At 28.3% G+C, this 21,926-nt stretch overlaps 1 protein-coding gene across 1 annotated transcript; it reads left to right on the top strand.

Moving 5' to 3' along the window:
- Positions 1-1,207: 1,207 nt before the first annotated feature.
- PGO_111840 (SET domain containing protein) lies at positions 1,208-21,621 on the top strand (the record flags this gene model as incomplete). The annotated part of the gene is made up of 6 exons (XM_028688522.1): positions 1,208-20,058; positions 20,287-20,404; positions 20,555-20,716; positions 20,920-21,090; positions 21,279-21,386; positions 21,547-21,621. 6 exons carry the CDS (start codon positions 1,208-1,210, stop codon positions 21,619-21,621), a joined length of 19,485 nt encoding a protein of 6,494 aa, XP_028544323.1.
- Positions 21,622-21,926: the final 305 nt, after the last annotated feature.

Below are 21,926 nucleotides of genomic sequence, written 5' to 3'. Positions count from 1 at the left end.
ATTTTCTTCTTATTGTTCTAGTATGTATATATATAAATGCCTGTTTTCCTGTTTTTATATTAATGGTTATGATTTTTCATTCTTTAAAGTGAAACCTAAAAAAATTTATGCTATGTATTCTGCTCAATTTTTTTATGCTTGAATACCAATAAAGCTTCGGTCATCATGTGAAGTATGCTCATTCTTGTATAAAAACATGACTTCTAGCATACTTCTTTCATTAAATGCATGGATGTATACATTTTTTGATACATTTGGACGCGCGTTACAATATGTATTACTATGTATATATGAATGTATTAAATTTTATGCACGCTCGACATGACATATGACACATATTTCATATGTATTTTATATATATATAATACATATGCATAACTACTTATACATAACATACTTATGACAATTTTTTTCACTGCTTCAGCTTTTTCCTCGATCTCAGAATTTTTTTTTTTTCAAAATTCTTAAACAAAATTTAAGAAATGATATTAAAAAATTATACAACTAATAATTTTTTAAATATAATTTTTTTTTTGTTAAAGAAACATATTTAAAAAGCTTAAAGAATTTTTCATATTTTAAGCTCTTTTTTTTTCTTTTTTTTTTCTTTCTTTTTCCTTTTTTTTTTTTCATATATATATGTAATATATACATATACGTGATACATGTATACAAAAAATATAGTATGGTTTTTACTCCCATTTGAAAACTATTTGACAAAATTTTAAGCATTTTTGCGCCACTTATTTTAAGGGAAATGGGTGGAATGAAAAACATTTTGTGTTGCTATTTATTTTTAAATGCTTAACAAATGTTGAACATTTAAGGAAATCCATGGGTTTCAAATTGTATGCAAATGTATATATAATACTCAATATGTATACATTTTATATATATACATATGATTTTGCCACTCTCTAGGCACTAATGTATACATAGTTGCGCACATTCATATATATGTGTTATATACTGCATATATATGACGTGTTTACATGTCTTCTATGTATATGAAATGCTTACATGCATATATTATGTGAATGCAATTTATAAGGCTTTACTTTTATGTATAGCAACATTTATAAATACATATTTGAAAAAGGAAGTTTTCAAGATGTAATATAAAAATCTTCCAAATAAAGAAAAGGATAAATTTTCAAAAAATTTCTCTCCCCTCTCCTCCCTCAAAAAAAAAAAAGAAAAGAAAAATATGAATGAATTAATAAATGAAAAAGATAAAATGAAAAGGGAAAGACAACAATATGATGATGAACTGGAAAATATACAAGAAAACGAAAATAGTAACACAAGTAACAAAACTATTAATGCAATAAAAAATTCAGACGGCCAATGTGGGAAATGGAAATATTCAAAAGATGAAACTGTTAATATGGATAGTAATATATCAATATTGACAAGTAATAAAAATTCTTGTATCATAAAGGAAGACAGTAACCATGATTATAAAACATGTCATAATAATACATGTGAAGATTTTCAAAGGGATATAAAGAATTTTTATAGTGGTAGTAATATGGATTATTTAAAATTAGAAAGTATGGGTGCAGTGAATATGAATTTACCATCTTCCAGACATAAAAGTAGCAGTAACGATAATGGAAAAAGTAGAACAAACAGTAAGGATAGTAATGGGAATGCAAGTAAGAGAGTCATAAGCGATGATAAAAAATTTAGCACGCCGGAGAACCAAAAAATCTTCAGACACAGAACCGAAAATGAAGAATGCACAAGATCAAACATGGAAGACATCTGTTATAGGAAACAGAGGAAATGTCCTTTTGATCTTCATCACATTTATAAAAAATTCCTTATGGAAAAAAGGAGGAAAACACAAAGAAAAATTTTGAAATGCAAGGAATTTCTAAATAACAAGAGAACTAATAAAATCTTCACTACGAAGACACTAGAAATGAAGAAGAAATATATTAACAGTTTTTCATATGATCACTTTAATATAGAAAAATGTAATAAAAAAGTATTATTCAAAAATTTATTTAATGATGATAAAAATTGCAATTTAAATTTTAATAATAACTCAAAAACTAGTAGTTTTTTTAGTTGCAAATCTTTACAAAATTTAAATTGTAATAAATTAAAAAATGGTAACCATCACCCCATTTTATCATCGAAAGACATTATTAAGCATTTTGAATTTAAAAATAAAGTTAAAAATAAATGTTTTACGAATTATAGTGATAATAGGATTTACAGTTGTTCATGCAGATGTGATCACAGTAATGAAAGGAACGCTTATTCGGACACATATGTAATATATTCCCCTCAAAAAAAAAAAAAGAGGAAAAAAAAAAAAAAATTGAATATTCATTTTTATAATGAAAGTTTTAAGGAATATATGTATAAAAATACAGAAGAAAATGTAACACTTAAATATTCTTCCAAGTGTTATGAATTATTTCTCAATGTTTATAAAAAAAGAATACAAGATAAATTTAGTAAATACAAAGAATTACGTTTAAGAAAAAAGATAAATTTTATTCCGTACGAAAATTATAATTTAACCATAAGAAGTATTAAAAAAAGGAAAAAAATTTATTCATATTTTAGAAAAAATAAAAAATGCTTTGTAAAGAAGAAAAGGTATAGGAAAAAAAATAAGTGCGAACAAATAGGTGCATACGATTTAAGAGAGGAGGCCAATAAAGTGATTAACGAAAAGATTGATGTCTGTCAAAAGGAAGAAAATGTACCAACTGTTTCAAATGAAAAATCTGAAGAAGGTGAACTAATGCGAAATTATATGGATTATATCCCGAAGGAAGAAGAAACAAAAGCACAACCAATTATCCTACAAGGTGAAACTGCTTATAAATCTACTGTAAGTTCAATCAAAGAAGCTAATGATGACAATGGCGAATTGATTGAAATGAATATAGAAGTACCAATTAACTATGAGACAAATCAGCAGACGCATATTGAAGCAGAGGAAAGCATGCTTCAATCAAAAGTTGATTTAATAAAAAAATCTGAAGACGTGTCAAAAGAGGAAAAGTTAGAAAACGAACCAATCATGCAAGATGTGTGTAATGAGATGAATAACCATATGAACAAGGTAAAAAATGCTTGTGTAATAGGAAAGGACAAATGTGCAGTTCAAGAGGGGCCATATAAAGAACTAAGGATAACAGGAAAAAATTTTATAAAATATGATGAAGAATTGTTTGAGAATTTATATAATGATACATATTTAAAATTTGGAAAGATTGTCACAAATAAAAGTAAGAAATATTTCCTAACGTACAAAATTATAAAAGATTTTTATTTTCGTATTTTAATTTTAAACAAAGAAAAATTAGAAAAAAATATTCTTCAAGTTATAGCTATTCAGGATGTTATTTTGTATGATAAAAATGTCAAAATTTTGAGCGATGCATTTTACGTAAGAAATAATAACAAAATGTATGCTGTAAAATTTTTAAAAGTTTTCAGCTTAAAATATTTAAAAAAGTTAAGAAAAACAAGTGAAATAATTTTTTCCGATATGGAAGAGGAATTTCAAAATGTGAATAAAGAAAATTGTGAATCAGCCCAATCGCAAACTGCAGATGAAACAAAATCTACTTTCAATATTATGGAAAATGAAAATATAAAAGATGATGATTTAAGTAAAAAGGAGATTACGGAATCATTAGATGAGATAAATGAAAATAATTTGGAAGTCTCGGAAATGAATCAAACATGTGAACCGAGTGAAGAAGGTATTAAGGAAAATGTTTGTGCATCAGAAAATACCTATTCACAGCAGCATAGCAGAGAATACAGCAACAATGTTAGTAATAAGAAACAAGTAGATAGTATTTCTGGAAGCGGTAATAAATATGGTGAGAGCAAAAACTTGGAAAATAATCCCACAATCAATTTAAATGATGAAAGTGATAGATATAATATTAATGGAAATGCAAAATTGAAGAAAGATGAAAAAATTAATGATAAAGGAAAGACACTCAAGGGGACAAACAAGATGGAGAAAAAATCCAATGAAATGAAGGAAGATATTTTGTCTAATGATCAAATCCTTATCAAAGGTAGTACTAAGGACAGAAAAAGAAATATTGATATGATGAAAAGGAAAAATAGTAAAAAATTCACCGGTACGACGAAAAGGACAGACGAATTAATCAAAAATATGGATGTGAAGAAATGTAAGAAAAAAAGCAATTTTAGGTTAAAGAGTGAAAATGAAGCATGTAATAAGGAACAGGAAGAACACAGTTACACGGGTATTATATACAATGACAAAATAAAGTTTTATTTTAATATTCAAAAATTAAGTGATATTATTAATATTGTTAAAGGATCGGAAGAGAAAACTAGGTTTTATATAGATACAAATAATAACAATATTAAAAAAAAATTAAAATTGTTTAAAAAAGTGGAGAAAACCTTATTTTTGGAAAATCTCGTCATAGATGATGAGGAAGTACTTTTTAAGAGACCAAAATTTTTTAATTGTATTATTGAAGAATGTTTTGATAATTTTAGTGTACTATACGAAACAGAAAACGGAAATTTAAAAACTTTTGACAATAAATTAGATCGATTAAAAAAGAAAAAAGCCAATAAAACAGATACTGATGCATCTAATAAATACATTGAATTAAAAGATGAAGAAAAGGGATTTAAATATATAGGTTATCGTGTCAGTTTTGAATTAAAAAAGGATAATAAAAAAAAAAGCCATTTCAAAACTGGTATTATAAAATATTATTCTCCGAAATATAAGCAATTTTTTATTCATCATATAGAAAATATCAAATCTAACTCCTCTGTAGCGGATTCTCCAAAGAGTACTAACAGAGATACAGGATATACAAAAAGTGGCAGCAGAAGTAACACTATTGCTTCACTATTTAAGGAGTCCAAAGAATATAATTTGTTAGTTCATTCGGAAAATCCACAATTCGATTGTATGGATAATGAGGTAAGTAAAAACATGAGTAATAACCATAATGTGGGATTAACTGAAGATGTTGATAATGATAATAACACTTATATTGGAAGAAACAGAGAAGAATTGATGTATTTAAATTATGAACGAAGACTTGACGAAGAGAATGAAAAGAAAAAATGTGATTTCACCTTTTCAGATATTAAGGGATGGTATTCTCCCCACTTTTATAATATAAAGGTATTGAAAACGTACAAAGAATTTGAAAGATTTGATATTTTAGATAAAAATGATAAAAGAAAGGAACAAGTTGATTTCAATATTTTAAATAAAAAAGATGAATGCTCCATATGTAAGAGTAATATACTTTTCATTAAGGGCCATGATCATTACACCAATAGCCTCTCCACCATCATATATGATTTAAGTAGCGAAATAGAAAAAAAAGAAATTGATGAAAGTAATATGATAAATGTTTACTGGGGTATTAAATGTTTTATCTGTTCTAAAAAATTTCATGCCAATTGTTTAGACGACGAGGTTATAATTACCAAGGGGTATGACAAAAATGTGCTTATGAAAGAGTATAAGAAATATATTTATAAGAACAGTTTAAAGAGGGATAAAAAATGCTTCAAGAATGATAAAAATAAAGGTTCAAGAAATGCCAGTAAGAAAGAAGAAAGATCAAAGAAGGTAAAGAAAAATATTAATGATTCGAAATCTGGAGATGATCCCAAGTCGATAATAAAATCAAAAAAATGCTTCAATAGGAAGAGAATCGTTGGAAATGGAAAAAATGGATCTAGCAGACGCACAGAGGATGTATCAAACGTTTCAGCAAAGGAAGAAATTGAAAACATGAATGAAAAGTTTAATAAGAACAAGAAGAAAGGAAACAATGTATCGACAAGCCAAAATGAATGTGGCAAAAATGACAGTGAAATTGAATATAAGAGCGATGATAAAGAGGATAAAAATAAAAGTGATGACATAAATGATGAAGAATATACTGATGTAGAAACAAATAATTGTGCAAAATCGAAAAATAAAAAATCGAGAAAATGTATAAATTATGTACCCTCCGTTAAATATAATGATGTGAGCTACAAAAAATACGTTTGTAAAGATTGTTATCGTTGTATATACTGTTGTGAAAGTATATATAATTACAAACAAACACCAAATATAGCTAATTATGTGATATGTAAATCGTGCAATATGGTAGCCCATGGATCTTGTTGTTTTCCAAATGTTCCTGATATTTACCTATTTAATTGGAAATGTGATGATTGCTTAAAATGTAACAAATGTGATTATTCGAATTTGTGCTTTATTAATTACAACGAATGGGAATTGCATTTAGACTGTTGCATAAACTGTTATAAAGAATATGAGAAGAAAAATTTTTGTATTATGTGCAATGAGAAATATGAAATAGATGACAGCAACAAATGGGTACAATGTGATGTTTGCAAATTTTGGATTCATTTAAGTTGTGATAAAAATGAAAGTAGAAATATAGAAACATTGTCGATTAAAAGTATTAATTATAAATGCCCAACATGCAGATCTGGTTCTTTTTATGATAAAATTGAAAGAATATTATATCTATTTTTTTTATTAGATAAATATAAAAATTTTACATTCCATGTACCCATTAATTTTTATATCTACTGGAGAATTGTCAAAATTCCTATGAATTTATATATTATGAAAAAAAAAATATGGGAGAAAAAATACAACAACATATCTGAATTTCTATATGATTTTATTCTGATTATACATAATGCGAAAACGGTTCATATGCCAAATACCCCTATTTATAAAAATGCATGCTTTTTTGAAAAAAAAGGAAGAGTTATTGTTAAAAATATGTTTAATATGAATAATGAGGAACTGAACAAATGCTTTGATGAATGCTTAGAAAATTACAAAAAAATATCAAAGGAAGAAGCAACCAATGATAATAATAATAAAAATGAGGAAGAAAATAAGAATTATGATGGGTTGTTTTTATCCGATGGGCATAAAATAACCACAGGTGCACCTAACACCAGTAGAGACGATATTTTTGGTAAAAATATTGATACTTTTTCTGATAAGAAGAATATCACTTCCCATACAAATAAGTTTGAAAATATGAAATATTTTACTGATTCTGGAATTATGAAAGAGACAACTAACATGAATGAATATACGAAATCGGATTTACATAACGGTCAAGATAATAGTGGTAACATATATTCGAGGATTAATAATTATCGAGATGCATCTACAAAATACTTTGACAACAATGCAGCTATTAATGATTCTAGAACACTGGAAGGGTGTCTCAATCCTCCATATGATAATAACATGAACAATATAGCATATCAATCTCATATACATGAAAATGCTAATGGTGCTTTTGACAAATCACTTCAAGAGAATGGAACCAATTTACAAGCATCTAAGAAAGTGTTCGATTTCTTGAATGATTTTTCGCAAATGGAAAAAAGCGCATTTGGAACATATGATAATAATCCCTTAGATAGACTATCCTGTAAGGATGATATGATGCACTATAATTGTAACAGTAGCAACCTGAATAAGAATCATTTGAATAATAACATGGCTAGAAAACGAAAATTAGAAAATTTAGAAAAAGATATTACTCAGTATGAATTGTATGAACTGCTCGATTTTAAAAGTGACTCGGTTTTTATTCACAAGAATAAGGAGATGTTTATTTCTTTAAGTACAGATAAAATCAGTTACAATATTCTTCATATTAATACAAAAGGTAAAATATATTTTAATCGATCCTATGACAAGTTTGATGAATTTGATGTTTGTAAAATAGGAAAGGTGCATCTTATGAAAAAGTGCAATAATTCAGCGGCATTTCATAGTACAACCACTATCAAAGGGTGCGACAAAGGTCAGCTGCAATGGAATAATTACAGTTCTAATGAAAAAGAAAATTTATTGAATGATAATTGTGTGGAGACTAAGATAATAAGTGGTGTTGTAAAGCATGATGATAAAGTGACATCAAAAGATGGAAAATATTTTGAGGTTAACTATAAACAAATAAAGGATAGCAAAATACGTTATAATAATGACAATTCGAACGTGTTTGTAAACCAAAATATATTCATGATTGAAATAATTAAGGAAAAAATTAAAATGAATCATGTGATTAAGGAGAAAACAAAGGTTTTAAACCCCGTAAATAATTCATATAAATTTCTCAAATGTGTTCAAATTATATTTTTTGGTGAGGATCAAAATGATGATATTGAAGGGAAGGAGTGGTATTCATATGCTGTAAATATGAGTCATTTGACTAATTCCATGAATTGTGATAATTCTACTGAGGAAGAAAGTATGGATGACGTTTCGATGGAATATGATGACAGGAGCACAGGAAATAAAATATACACATCTTTGGATGATATTATTATGCATATCGACCGTAGGAAAAGAAAATATGGCTCAACAAAAAATTATCAAGGTTCGAATTGTAGTAATAACCCTAGTTATGAGTCATTTTTATGCCAACAAATTAGGAAGAAGAAAATGCAAGAAAAGAAAATAAAACTCTTCAACAATGATATATTAAAAGAGCATTGTTATATTTGCGGATGCATAAAATATAAAAACCCTTTTGTGTACTGTAGTGCTTGTGGAGTATCAATTCATTATTCCTGTGCTAATATATCGAATCCGTTTTTGTTTAATTTAACTGATTATGATGAACACAGGAAGGAGATAAACCAGATTTATAACATTATAACGAGAAATTTCAAATGTAATAATTGCATCAAGTGTGCTAAATGCGACGTTCAGTTTAGTGATGCTGATAGGGATAACTTTTATTCAAACATAACTAATATAGATACATGTAATGGTGACAATTTAGCGAAAAAAACATCAATTGATTATTTCTACAATTTGAAGGCGGAAGTAGTTAACATTAAAAAAGATAAAAATGTTCAAACAAGAAAAAACCTAAATAATATGAGGTTACACACTGAAATTGAAAAGGTGGAAGTAGGAGTAATTAACGAATCGAATAATAATACTAACAAAAATAATAACAATGATTATAATGGTAATTATAGTAATAACATTGAGAATAATATAAAAGATGAAGAAAGGATTACACAACCGAGCCCACTTATAAAAATGGAAGTAACAGATATATCACCTAATCACCATAAATATGTTGATAAAGCACAATGCGAAAGTATGAGTAATGATAACTACCAGGATCAGAGGAAAGATAGTGAAATTAATAATAACTTAACTACGTGTTCCAAAAAAAGAAAGAAACAAAATGCCATTGACACTGATACTCATAAGGAAGATTCTAGAAAAGATTTACTGGGAACATATACCAGTGCATATGTAAAAAATGAAAGTGAAACAGTATCAAAAAATATGGAAGTCGAATTAACACAAAAAAAAAAAAAAATGTCACAACACAAGAAAACAAATAATAATAAAAAAAGTGAAGAAAATGAAAATATGGAACAAAACATTACCAACAGCATTGTAAATATTTTGAGCATACATGACGAATCGCAAAAGATAATGAAATGTTTCTGTTGTGGAAAATCATCACATAGTGAATGCTTTTATCGAATAGATAGAATCGCAGATTTTTGTGCTCATAAAAATGATCAGGACGCACATAAAAGAACTGTTAAGCATGTGTCCAAAAGACATTATGTGAAAAAGAATTATAACAAAAAAGTTCCTACATTTAAAAATGAAAAGCCATTAGTCAAATTAGAAAAGGAATTATGTTCCACCAATTCATTCGATGATATGATGCTTAACCATGATAACATTTCGAGGGAACTTTTGAAAGATAATGTTTTGGATAATTCTTTCAATGAAACCATATCCATAGTTAGTAAAAATGCATCTCCGAGGGGAAATAGAGAAATGGGAGATAAAATAAAAGAAACTGATTATTTACAATGTAATGAGACACATAATGATGACTTAAAAATAAAGGAAGAAGAAAAGAATAATGCTATTACAACACCTTTTTCTAAACAAAATAACAGAACGTTGGTTAGGATGATTTCCCCACTTAAAGCTAACACACCAAAGAAAGGTGGCACAGATACCCATTTTAGCAGCAGCCTTTTTTATAGTTACGAAAATAAAGCAAGTGCAAAATCCTCTTTAAGTAAGAACAGAAGAGATGGTTATGTTATCCAGTCTGCTAGTGTTATAAGTGCTGCAGAAAATGGTATTAACAGCAAGGTTAAGAGTATTATAACGAGTAATGAGCTAACGATGAATATATCTAATGAAGGTAACACAAGTAAATATGATTTTATTACCAATGATCTGTGGGAAAATGGGATCGTTCCGAATGATGAATTTATTAACAAATCGTTAAAAGGGATTAGAAGCGGAGAAATGAGCAATGAAACTGTAGTTATAAATGGGAAAAAGTTTAATAAGCACTTGATAAATGAGGTTTACGAAGTGATAAAGAATAAAAAAAATGTAAAAATAAAGCATTTTTTACACTTATTTTCAGCTAATATTGATGAAACTCTCGTTAATTATCTACTTTGCGAAATTTTGAATGGTTTAAATACCTATCTGAATGATAAGTTAAATTACTACAGATTGAATAAGTATATAAATAATACGATGACCACGACAGAACGTGTAAAAAAAACAGCAAAGGAAGAAAAACATTATTTGTTTGATAAAAGAAACCTCATTTTGAATGATAATGAAGAAAAAAAAATTTCAGAAATTATAGCAAAAATATATACACTAATATCGGAAACTTCATCAATTCCATTAAACAGAAAGGCATCATATAGTAAAAGAACGAATAAAAAGAATAACACAAATTGTAAAAATCATGATAGTACTATTAATCCAAATGAAAAAAAAAGTAGTAGCAGTAGAAGTGATAATCTAATATGCAATAATTCAAGTGATATGAATGATAAGAATAATACTAATTTCATGAATGACACATTATTTAAAAAGAATGACGAAAATTCATTTACATCTTCTCCTTTCGCTGTACGTTGCACTGAATATAATAAAAATTTCGCACTTGACATTGATACCTTAGATCAATGCGAAATGAAACAGTATACCAGTTCAAACCCTGTTAACAGTTTTGATTTTATGAATAATGTGAAGAGTTTAGGATATAATAACGACATGAATAACGTTAATCATATGAGCGTACATCCCACAAATGGTGTAGGAAATGTATGCAGTGCCAGTGTTGTAACCCCCCATGGAGATACAAATGAACACTTAAATGCAAGTCCCATTAATAATGCCATGAATAAAAAGAATAAAAATGGCTCTTATATGAACAAAAGTTTATACAAAATACTCCGTAATTTTAATGAAAAAAATCTGAAGAAATTTAATTTTTCAGGTAATATCAATTCCTCTTATTCTTCACCCAACATGGGTTATAGTCCAATCAAGAAAATAATAAATTTGGATAAGACTAATAATATAAAAATGAACGTGAATAATATGGGTGGTACATACTCTGATTGCAATTCCAATATAATTGACATGAGTTATATGAACAGTCGAATCTCTAGCACTCCGCATGGAAACATAAATAATTACAGTAATGTCCCTATTGTGAATAATACAAATAATATAAAAAATTATAATGGGGAAAATATGTGCAACAACAGTAGTTTCAGTATGCAAAACACAAATGTAGATAGTGGAAATAATATGTATAATTTAATTAGTACGAACAATAATATGAACACATCGAGCACTGTAAATATTAATGATTTTAGGGTAAATTCTTCTAACATGAATGATATAAATATTGTACAGAATATGAGCATATTGAATAATAATAATGTGACAATTAATGTGAACAATATGGATGGAAAAAATGATCCCTTTATGAACTTTAGCAATTTAGGTAATATTGGAAGTATCAGTACCATGAGTAACATGAATAACATGATGAATGTAGGAGGAATTAACAGAATTGGTAGCATGAGCAGGGCGATGAGCACAGGTGTTGTCAACAGCATTAATAGTATGAACTGTGGGGATAGCATTTTCAACGAAAATCCTACTTCCTATACTAACAGTATGAACAATGGGAACAGTATTTTCAATAAATCAGATTACAATGAAAATGAAGAAAACGTATTCCATTTCAATGAATTGAAAAAGTGCAATACTAATGTGAACCCTTTAAGTCATGTGGACAAAATGAACCATGGAAGAAGTTATACTGATGTGATTAATATGAAGTATACCAAAAACTTTCACAATATGAACAACATAAATGGTTCCTTTTCAAATAACACGTCGTCTAATGTATATATGAATGAGACATTTTTTCAAAATCCTCAAGGTTTTTATAATAGCAATGAAATGGATTATACGGTAAATGAAATGTCTCTAGAAAAGAACATATACAGATCTGATATATACAATAATGATATAAATTTGCATAAAAGTAATTATTATTTTTATAACAATATGGGAACTCGCAACAATTCCCCAACGGCAACCAATAATGTGACAAATAACGTGAATATGCCGTTAGATTATAATACTCTAAGAAACAGTAGCATTTCTTTCAAAGGAGAAATGCATACTGCACCTTTTGACAGTAGAACAAATAACGAATATTTTGAAATAAATAGAAAATTAATACATAATGTGAATACAAATAATGAACCCATTTTTTCGAATGACAGCAACAATTTTATTCTTTATAATAAAGATATACAAAACATGAACAAGGATGGAAGTTATATCTCCTTTTTTCAGAATAATATAAGATTTGGTAACACATCAGATATGTCTGATATGATAAGTCCAAATAAATTTAACGATATGCACAATGTTTATAATAAGAGCATTAACAAGAAGGACCATGTGCAGGCGAAAACTTTGTTAAAATCGAATATTTCCAATTTGGAAAAAATTATAAATAATAGCAAGAATAAGAAATCTTTTAATACGAATGACAGATTGACGATTGGAGGAAACAACAACAATAGCAACATTTGCAACAGTAATTACAACTACATTTGTAACTATAGCAGTAATTACAACTATAGCTATAATCATAATAATAGCAGCTGTGATCCAAGTGCATACAAATTTAACGAAAATGAATCATTTGTAGCGAATGTAAACGAAAGGGGAATTTCCTTATCACCATATCAGAGTGCAGAAAATATGAACACAAATTATCCTGTAAAGAAATTAAATGACAAAAATGTGTTGAAAACAAGAGTTGAAAAGAATATTTCTAACAACTCAGAACATCAAATAAAGGATATACAAATATACAGCACCCCATTAGATGATAGCAAAAAACATGTTGCTTATAATGATATAAAACAGACAGCTGTAGACTTATGTAATGAAGTAAAGAATAATTTACAAACCTGCTACTTTTATGGAAATGGTGAAATGTCAGAGGGAGAAGAAGTGCTAAACAGTAAGAAAAGAAAATTGAAGTTTTTCCCTTGTAATGTATTAATAAAGAAAGAAAATGACGGTATATATGTGAATGAAATGGATAGAATAAATGCCATTGAACCAGATTCTAACAACAACCCTGATGAAACAGCTAATACGAACATCCAAGTAAAGGAAAATAGGAATATATGTGAACAAATGACAAAGAAGAAAAAAAAGGATAGCAATTCCTCATCCATTGAAAAGGAATGCAAGAAGGAAAGAAAAAAAACAGACAATAACACATTTGAAAATGGAAATATTAGTAATGATTTTAAAAAGAAAAAAAGAAAAGGGGAAAATGAGCTAAGTCAATGTATTGAAAAGGGGGATAAGAAAAAGTCCGAAAGGAAGGGATCAGAAAAGGCTGACAAGAAATCAGGAAAGAAGATTGAAAAAAAATCTGATAAAACAAGTGACCTTAAGGAGGAAGAAAATAAATTAACGGAAGAGACGAATCCTGCAAAAGATATAAAAAATGCTGAGAAGGAAAAGGAACAAAATAAGAGTAAAGGAAAAGAACAAAAAAGGAAAGGGGATAAAACTGAGAAGGACAGGAAAGAAGTGAATGTGGAAAAAACTACCAAGGGAGAAAGTGAGAAAAAAAGAACCAAGGTGAAAAAAGAGGAAGAAAAACAAGAGAGGAAAAAAGAAGTAAAGGAAAAAAAGGGAAAAAAAAATGTTAAGGGAAAAGATAAAATTGAAGAAAACAAAATTGTAACAAAAAAGAATGACAGTTTACAGGAAAAAGATAAAAACAAAAAAAACAATGAAAAGAGGAGAACAAAAATGAAGATAAAAAAAGAAGTGGACGAAAAAAGAACAGAAATGGAGATTACTAATGGTTTAGATGACAAAAAGCATCTATTGAAAGAGTACAACTCTATGAAGATCTCTGCTAATAACAAATTCATTTGTGATAGCACCAATATTCTAAACCGTGTTCTTAAAAATGGAAACTTAGGAGGCAGATTTAAAATGGGCAAAAATTACAGAAGAAGTATCGATGAAGATTTGTGCCTATATTCAGACACTCGCGAATCTGATAACTCTGCCTTGAATACAGGACTCGCAGGAAATGTGAGAAAGAGAAATAGAATAAATAAATTAAGCACATTCTTAAAGAAGAATAAATTCATGTTAAAATCTAAGTTTAAGAGGGTGACTCCCAACTCCTACTTGTGCCAAAATTGTGTTGTGTTATACAAAAATGATTTTTCTTTTAATTCTTTTAACGAAGAAATAAGAAACCTTGAAACCCAAATACGTGAGAAAAACAATGAGACAACTGTAAATAGCGAAACAAGTATTTTTCATACTAAAAAGGAGACAAATGAAGAGAAAGAAGTTTGTCCGGAAAAAAATTCCCTAAATATCACAAATAACAATAATGCAATTGAAGGCAAGGATAAGGAAAATTCCCTCGTCACAATTAATAACATTTCATACGAGACGAATGTGAATGGTGTTGGAAGTGAGAAAAAACCAACTGGTTCGTGTGCTTTTTATGATGAACGTGAGATTTCCCATGCAAATCATAATGAAGAAAGGGATGGCGAGAAATTAAAAGCTACAACGAATTTAGATGTTACAGTCATTAACGATGTTCCGAAAAATGACAAAAAGGCAGTTGGTGCTTTCTTGAGTAATGAAGGGATAAATATCCGTGCTGATAATATATATGATGTGAGAGGTGTAGACAACGGTAGTGGAAATAGTGGAGACAATGGAAATTATGCAATTAATGCTATTAATGCACATAGTGAAAAGAGTTATAACCCACCGGCAAGAGAAAACACTAATGAGAAAAATAGTTACTTCAGCTTAAATAGTGAGAGTTATGGAAAAAAGGACCCAGAATGGAATTACTGGATGAACAAAATATCTGCTCACAATAACGAGTTTTTCAATCGTGCATACTTAAGGGAAAAAAAAGAAGCCATAGATTTAAGGCATTTTTTTGAAAGCAAGCAAAACATTTATAAATGCTCCATATGCTGTATGATATATGAATATAAAACTGGGGGAAATGATGATAAAAGAGGAGAAGAAAGGGACAATTTTAATTGCATCTTTGTGTGTAATGCATGTAGTTTACAATATGCGTCCGTACATAAGTATACGACAACACATAATGAAAATAATAGTAATAAAAATAATAATTTATCAAAAATGAATAAAGAGAGAAATGATAAAAGGAAATTATATGAACTTGTTTATTTTATAATAAAAATGAGCTATACATATATGTATTATAAAAAGAATTTTTTCAAAGAATTTTGTATCATCTTAGATGAAATATTTAGAAGAAATAAATCGAGTGCTAGATTATTACACTTATTATACTATTCCAACGTATTTTTTAAATATGATGAATTTTTCCTTCTTTTTTATCGTAAAATCAAAAGAGATATAAAATTGAGGACCTTATTTACCCATAATTATTACTCGGTTACACATTTAGGTTTGACATATGACCATGTTATGAAATATTTGCTAAATCTCTTTTATGTGAGAATATATACTTGTTCTAATAGAAGGAACAGAAAAGGGAACAGTTCCAAATACACTCCTGATATATATCATTTAGGAAGAAAATTATTATTTTATTATCATAAAAATGGTAAGAGTTATTTTGAACAAATTGTCAATAATTCCATTTATTTTTTACATTTGTATTATCTGTATAAAATACACAATAATGGGCTAAGGAAAAAACGAACCTATAATGGAGTAAACAAATTAGCAGGGGAAGTCGAAAAAAGCAGCACTACAACAACCATTCAGAAAATTGCAGCATCATCCAGAAAAAAAAGGAGAAAAGTTAATCAGAATTTATTATTTAAAATAAAAAATACGAAAACCTTTGCAAATCTATCAAATACATTTAACCAAAAGGAATCGAAATTTTTTTTCTTGCATAAGGAAAATATACCAAATTCAATGAACAACAGCGGTTGTAATAATGCTAAAGTGTTTAAAAATAAGCGATCAAATGGAAGAGAACAAAAATTGTTTAATAAAAGAAATTCCAAAGGAGTATCATCACTTTTATTATATGAGAAAGCGTATATTGAATACCAAGATAGTATTCAAAATAAGAATGATATAATTGGAAGCAACATTTTTTACAGCATGGAGTACCAAAAGAAAATAAAACAATATATAAAAAAAATAAAATATACAATAAGAAATAAATTAAATTTATATGTGAAAATTATGCTAAATCTGTATACGCAAGAAAGTTTGAATATGATAAAATACAAAAACATAGATAGCAAACGAATCAAAAAGAGGAGGACTAGGACGAGGACGAAAACATGCCTCTTGTGCCATTATGGTAATTATTTATTCAAGGGAAGGTTAATTCCATTTTACGATATTTTTATTCATAGCGAATGTTTGAAGTGGAGTCTAAATTGCATACAGTACTACAAACTCAATAGTAATAGCTGTGAATGTCGCAATAGAATGACCAAAAGGGTGTTGGAATGTCAGATGAACGTTAAAAATAATCCATCGAACAATAAAAAAGAGACTAAAAGTTTATCTACGAAAAGAAACAAAAAGAAATCTGCAGGAAATGGTGTTTTTTCAACTAAAGGTGAGATATTAGAGGGGAATAAAGACAATGTCGAAAGAAGTAATCAGGGTTGTGGTGTGCAGGTTAAAAATGCCATTGTTAATGTTCCTCATGTTAATGGTTCATGTCCGAGTACTACCTTTGATAGCTATACCAATAAAGTGGATGATATGAACGTTGCAGGGGAAACACGCGTTAAGAGAGAAGAACAGAACAGGGAAAATCAAGCTTATCAGGACATCCCTATTGAAGACAATGTACTGAAAGTAAAAATGAACCCAGATCGAATTGTAAATGTAAAAAAGAATATAAAAAACATAATATTAATGAATAACTTCGAATGGACAGAGAATATAAATTTCTTTCATAATTATGAACATATAATAGAAATAGATGAAGATGATGTGAAGGAAATAATTTATGATTGCATTAACTCGACATGTTATCTTTGTGGTTACAAAAATGCCAGTGTATATTGTAGTAATGAAAATTGTAATGTAAAATTTCACTTAAATTGTGCATTTTACTCAACAGTTGTAAGAAATTATGATAAAAATATTTTTTTCCATTATTTAAAATGCTTTAATTTAATTAAGTTTAACAAGGATACTATTTTTTATAAATTGTGTCGTTCGTATAATAATGCAAAAGATAAGGAATTAGTTCATACACTTTATAAGGATATTTTCCCAGTTCATATTATATATAAAATGAAAAAAGTTTGGTGTAATAAATGCTGGAATTCGAAAAAAATATATAACTCATTCTATATAATGAAGAAAAATATGCAATGCTCTAGTAGAAAAGAACAATGTATAAATACGGAAAAGTCCAAAAAAAAATGCGTAAATGTTATTCTTAAGGATGAGGAAGAACTAAGAAAAGGAAATATATTTAATCAATGTAATAAAACAAAGGAGAATGACACAACAATTGGGTTAAATCAAGAGGATATGGAAAAGGAAAAGGAGAAGGACGAAAATGATGGTGGAGGAGAGAAAGTACAACAAGAACGAGAACATGAAACAATTTGCGCTGAGACAGACAAAAAAAAAACATCACATAAAAAAAAAATTGATGTTATAGGAAGTTTTAAGAATATTATTAAACATTTTATTCATTTTTATTTTGAAAACGAATCGTACTATGTCATGGACAAAATTTTATACAACATAAATGAATGTGTAAGAATAAAATATAAAAACAAGTCCCTTGATTTTGTACATAATATTTTAAGTAAAGAAAGCAAGATAGAAAATAAAATGAAACAATTAGAAAATATCATAAATGAATGTACAAACAAGAGTGGTGATAAAAGTTTCGTTGATTATAGATCCCAATTAATATATCACAGAAATGGGCATAGCAATGAAACTCCTAATAAACAAGGAATGAATAAAAAGTTTGCACTAAGCACTTGTGGTGACATGGACCAAAACAATATGACATATATGAATGACATAGACATACAGGACATCATTGATAATAAAAATATAGAAAATATATTCAAGTGCTATTTTATATTAAAATATTTCTTATATATAGGCAGTGAGATAACGCTAAAGAATGAAGAATATTTTTTTTTAAAAAAAAAGAAAAATTTATTTGCGGGATATGTACATGAGAATAATGAGAAAAAATACGACTTACGTTTGTCGAACGTGTTACATAGCAGTTCCTCATGTTCCATGGGAAATTTTTCCTCTGCTTCAAGAAAAGAGACGGCGATACATTTTAAGGAAAAGAACCATAAAGGAAACTTACCAATTCATTCTTGTATCAATCCCATAAAGGAAAATATTGTATTGCATGAGCCGAGTGGAACTAATAAGGAACAACAAGAGCCTTGTAAACATATACTTTACACAACTTTCATCGATGATGAATCAGAGCTAGATAACGAAAATTCTGAAATTTACATTAGCAGTAATAGTGAAAATGAAATGGAAGAAGTGGATATAACTAATTATTATGATAAAGAAAGGAAAGAGAAACAATCTAAAGGCATAAACCTTTATTTCGAATTAACAGATATTAATAAAAAGGTAAATATAACGAGATTGCAGAAGATTAGTACTTTTAACGAATTTAAAGAGAATAATCTAGCATATCTTAATATGAACCAAAATAGTGAGACAAAAAAAAATATGACAAAAGGAAATGGAATATCCAACTCTGCTACTGTCGCGAGCATTACAACTACAACAATTAGTTCTAACATGGGTGGATCTAGAAAGAAGGGGAATGTAGAACAGCCAACAAGTGAAAATAACAATGTGACTGATAAAAAAGAATATTTTTTAAATATGATCATGAACGATAAAAATGATGTATACATCAAAAGAATAAATGAAAGATTATTCTCTAACTATAAATATAATACTAGAAATAATAGGAATTTCTCAAAATGTAAAATTATAAAAATTGAAAGTCACAACATTTTACATATGGGTGAAATTGTAAAATATAATGGAGAGAAAAGAATATATCCATGTGGTTTCTTAAATATGAAAATATTTTTTAATTTACCATCCTCGCGCTTATTCCATATTTATAAACATGCAAATATTGGAAATTCAGATGAAAAAAAGAAAATTTTGCAGAAAATATTTTTACAAATACGTGCTACATATATATTTTCTATTACACTAAAGAATGGAAACTTTTTTTTTTCTATTATCTTATTTCCCTTAATAAGTATTAACCATTTTTCAGAAGTAGATGCACAGAATTTTGTATTAGCAGAAAGCCATGATATACAAGAGGCATATGAAAAATTTTTGTTACATTTTAAACCAAATGATGATAATAATACGTGCATAACAGAGGAATATAAAAAATGCATCGACAAATATATGCATTTGCTTGAGCATTTACAGACTTATATATACAAATCCGTTGAACATAACATCAAATCAGTTGATCCACATGACTTCTTCGGTTTGACATCACCATGTGTTATATATCAATTGAAATACAAACTCTTTAAATATATGTGGAAAATTTTAAATAATAGGATTAAAAATTACATCAGGAGGTCAAATGAAAGGTGAGGAATTGGTGTTAGGAAAATGCGAGGCCCCAATTTTGGCGTCCACTTATGCATAAATTTTTCCATTATATCGTTCTCTTTTTTCCCAAATGCATATATATATGCATGTGTGTATAACTTATTTGTATATTTACATATATGATCTTACATATTATGTTAGTTTGTTTTTTTTTTTTGAGTTTGTTATATTTTATTTTATTTTTTTTTTTTTTGTCATTTTCGTAGGGAGGAAATTAAAAAGAGGGTAAGGAACTGCACAAGGGAAGTCATATATAATGATAATTTGTTCTGCAAATATTCTAATATTGACAGTTGTATTTTTAAGGAAAATGAGAAGGAAAAGGTAGAACTTTGCTATTATAGTGTGATTGTATGTGAATGTGTTAATGTACATATAAGAACTTATGCTGATTTGTGAATACCAGTATTTTCGTGTGCCCCCTGTATGAAAACACAGTTATTATGCCATCTATGATTACCACATTTCTTATAGGAAAAAAACACAAGGAAGACCGTGAAGTACAAGTATAACATTAACAGCGCAATGTCTTATCGCTACTTAATGAATATTTCGTCAAATTCTCGATTATACGTAAAAAAAAGCAGTATACATGGATATGGACTGTACACTTGTGAATTTATTAATGAAGGAGAAGTAAGGAAAGCATTCCTCCATATATATATATACATGTTTCACGTGTGTCCGTGCCTCTTACACATCGTACCTTAATCTCAGTATATTGTTTTCTGTACACGGCTTCATTATATTGTACTGATGCACGAACTTCATACTAGCGTCCCATTTTGCACCGTTTGCATTTATATCCTTTCTCTTTTCCCTCTCTGCTTCTCATTTAGCCGGTCATCGAATACATTGGTGAATACATTAGAAACATAATAAGTGACAAGAGAGAAAAACATTATGACAAAATTGAAAGTAGCTGCTATATGTTTAGGTTGAACGAAAATATAATCATCGATGCCACAAAGTGGGGAAACGTTAGTCGATTTATCAACCACAGCTGCGAGGTAATACCAAAGGGACATACAATTCAGACACCAATAGTGACTCATGATTTGTTCAGAATCCACAAAATGGTGCCTGCTGCATGACGCATATATCGGCAGCCAAATGCTTGAATGTATGCATACATATATGCATCAATCTTGTGCTCATTTGTTCGCCCCTCCTTTCTCCTATCCCTCCATTTTTACAGCCAAATTGTTTCTGTAAAATAGTAATATGTGACCAAAACTTGAAACACATTGTAATTTTTGCAAAGAGAGACATTGTAGCGCATGAAGAAATAACATACGACTACCAAGTAGGGAAGAAAAAAAAAATAATAATAATAAATAATAATATAATAGCAAAACGAAACTAAATTGGGATCGCAACTATGCTTGTTTATCCCTCACGACGTAACCTTCTTATTTCCCCCCCTTGCTTAATAATGACAAAACCTTTTTCTCACATTTTTTCAGTTTGGTGTTGAATCCGAAGGAAAAAAACTCATGTGTTTATGCGGCTCCAGTACATGCTTAGGAAGAATGAACTAAAATACAGTCGATACAAATTTTGGTTTTTTTTTGTGAAAAAAATGTTTTAATCTTTCCAATTTTTTTGTTTTGTCCTTACATGTCTACTAATGCGTATTCATACATATGCAGACATGTGTTTTTTTACTTTTTCACCTTTATTCTTTTTTACCTCTTCACCTTTATACTTTTTTACCTTTTTACTTTTTTACCTCTTCACCTTTATACTTTTTTACCTTTTTACTTTTTTACCTCTTCACCTTTATACTTTTTTACCTCTTCACCTTTATACTTTTTTACCTTTTCACCTTTATACTTTTTTACCT

The sequence above is a fragment of the Plasmodium gonderi genome, assembly GCF_002157705.1.
Source record: "Plasmodium gonderi DNA, contig: Chr11, whole genome shotgun sequence".
NCBI lineage: Eukaryota > Apicomplexa > Aconoidasida > Haemosporida > Plasmodiidae > Plasmodium > Plasmodium gonderi.
The sequence above is the reverse complement of the archived record's forward strand: the minus strand, read 5'-3'. Positions and strand labels throughout refer to the sequence as shown.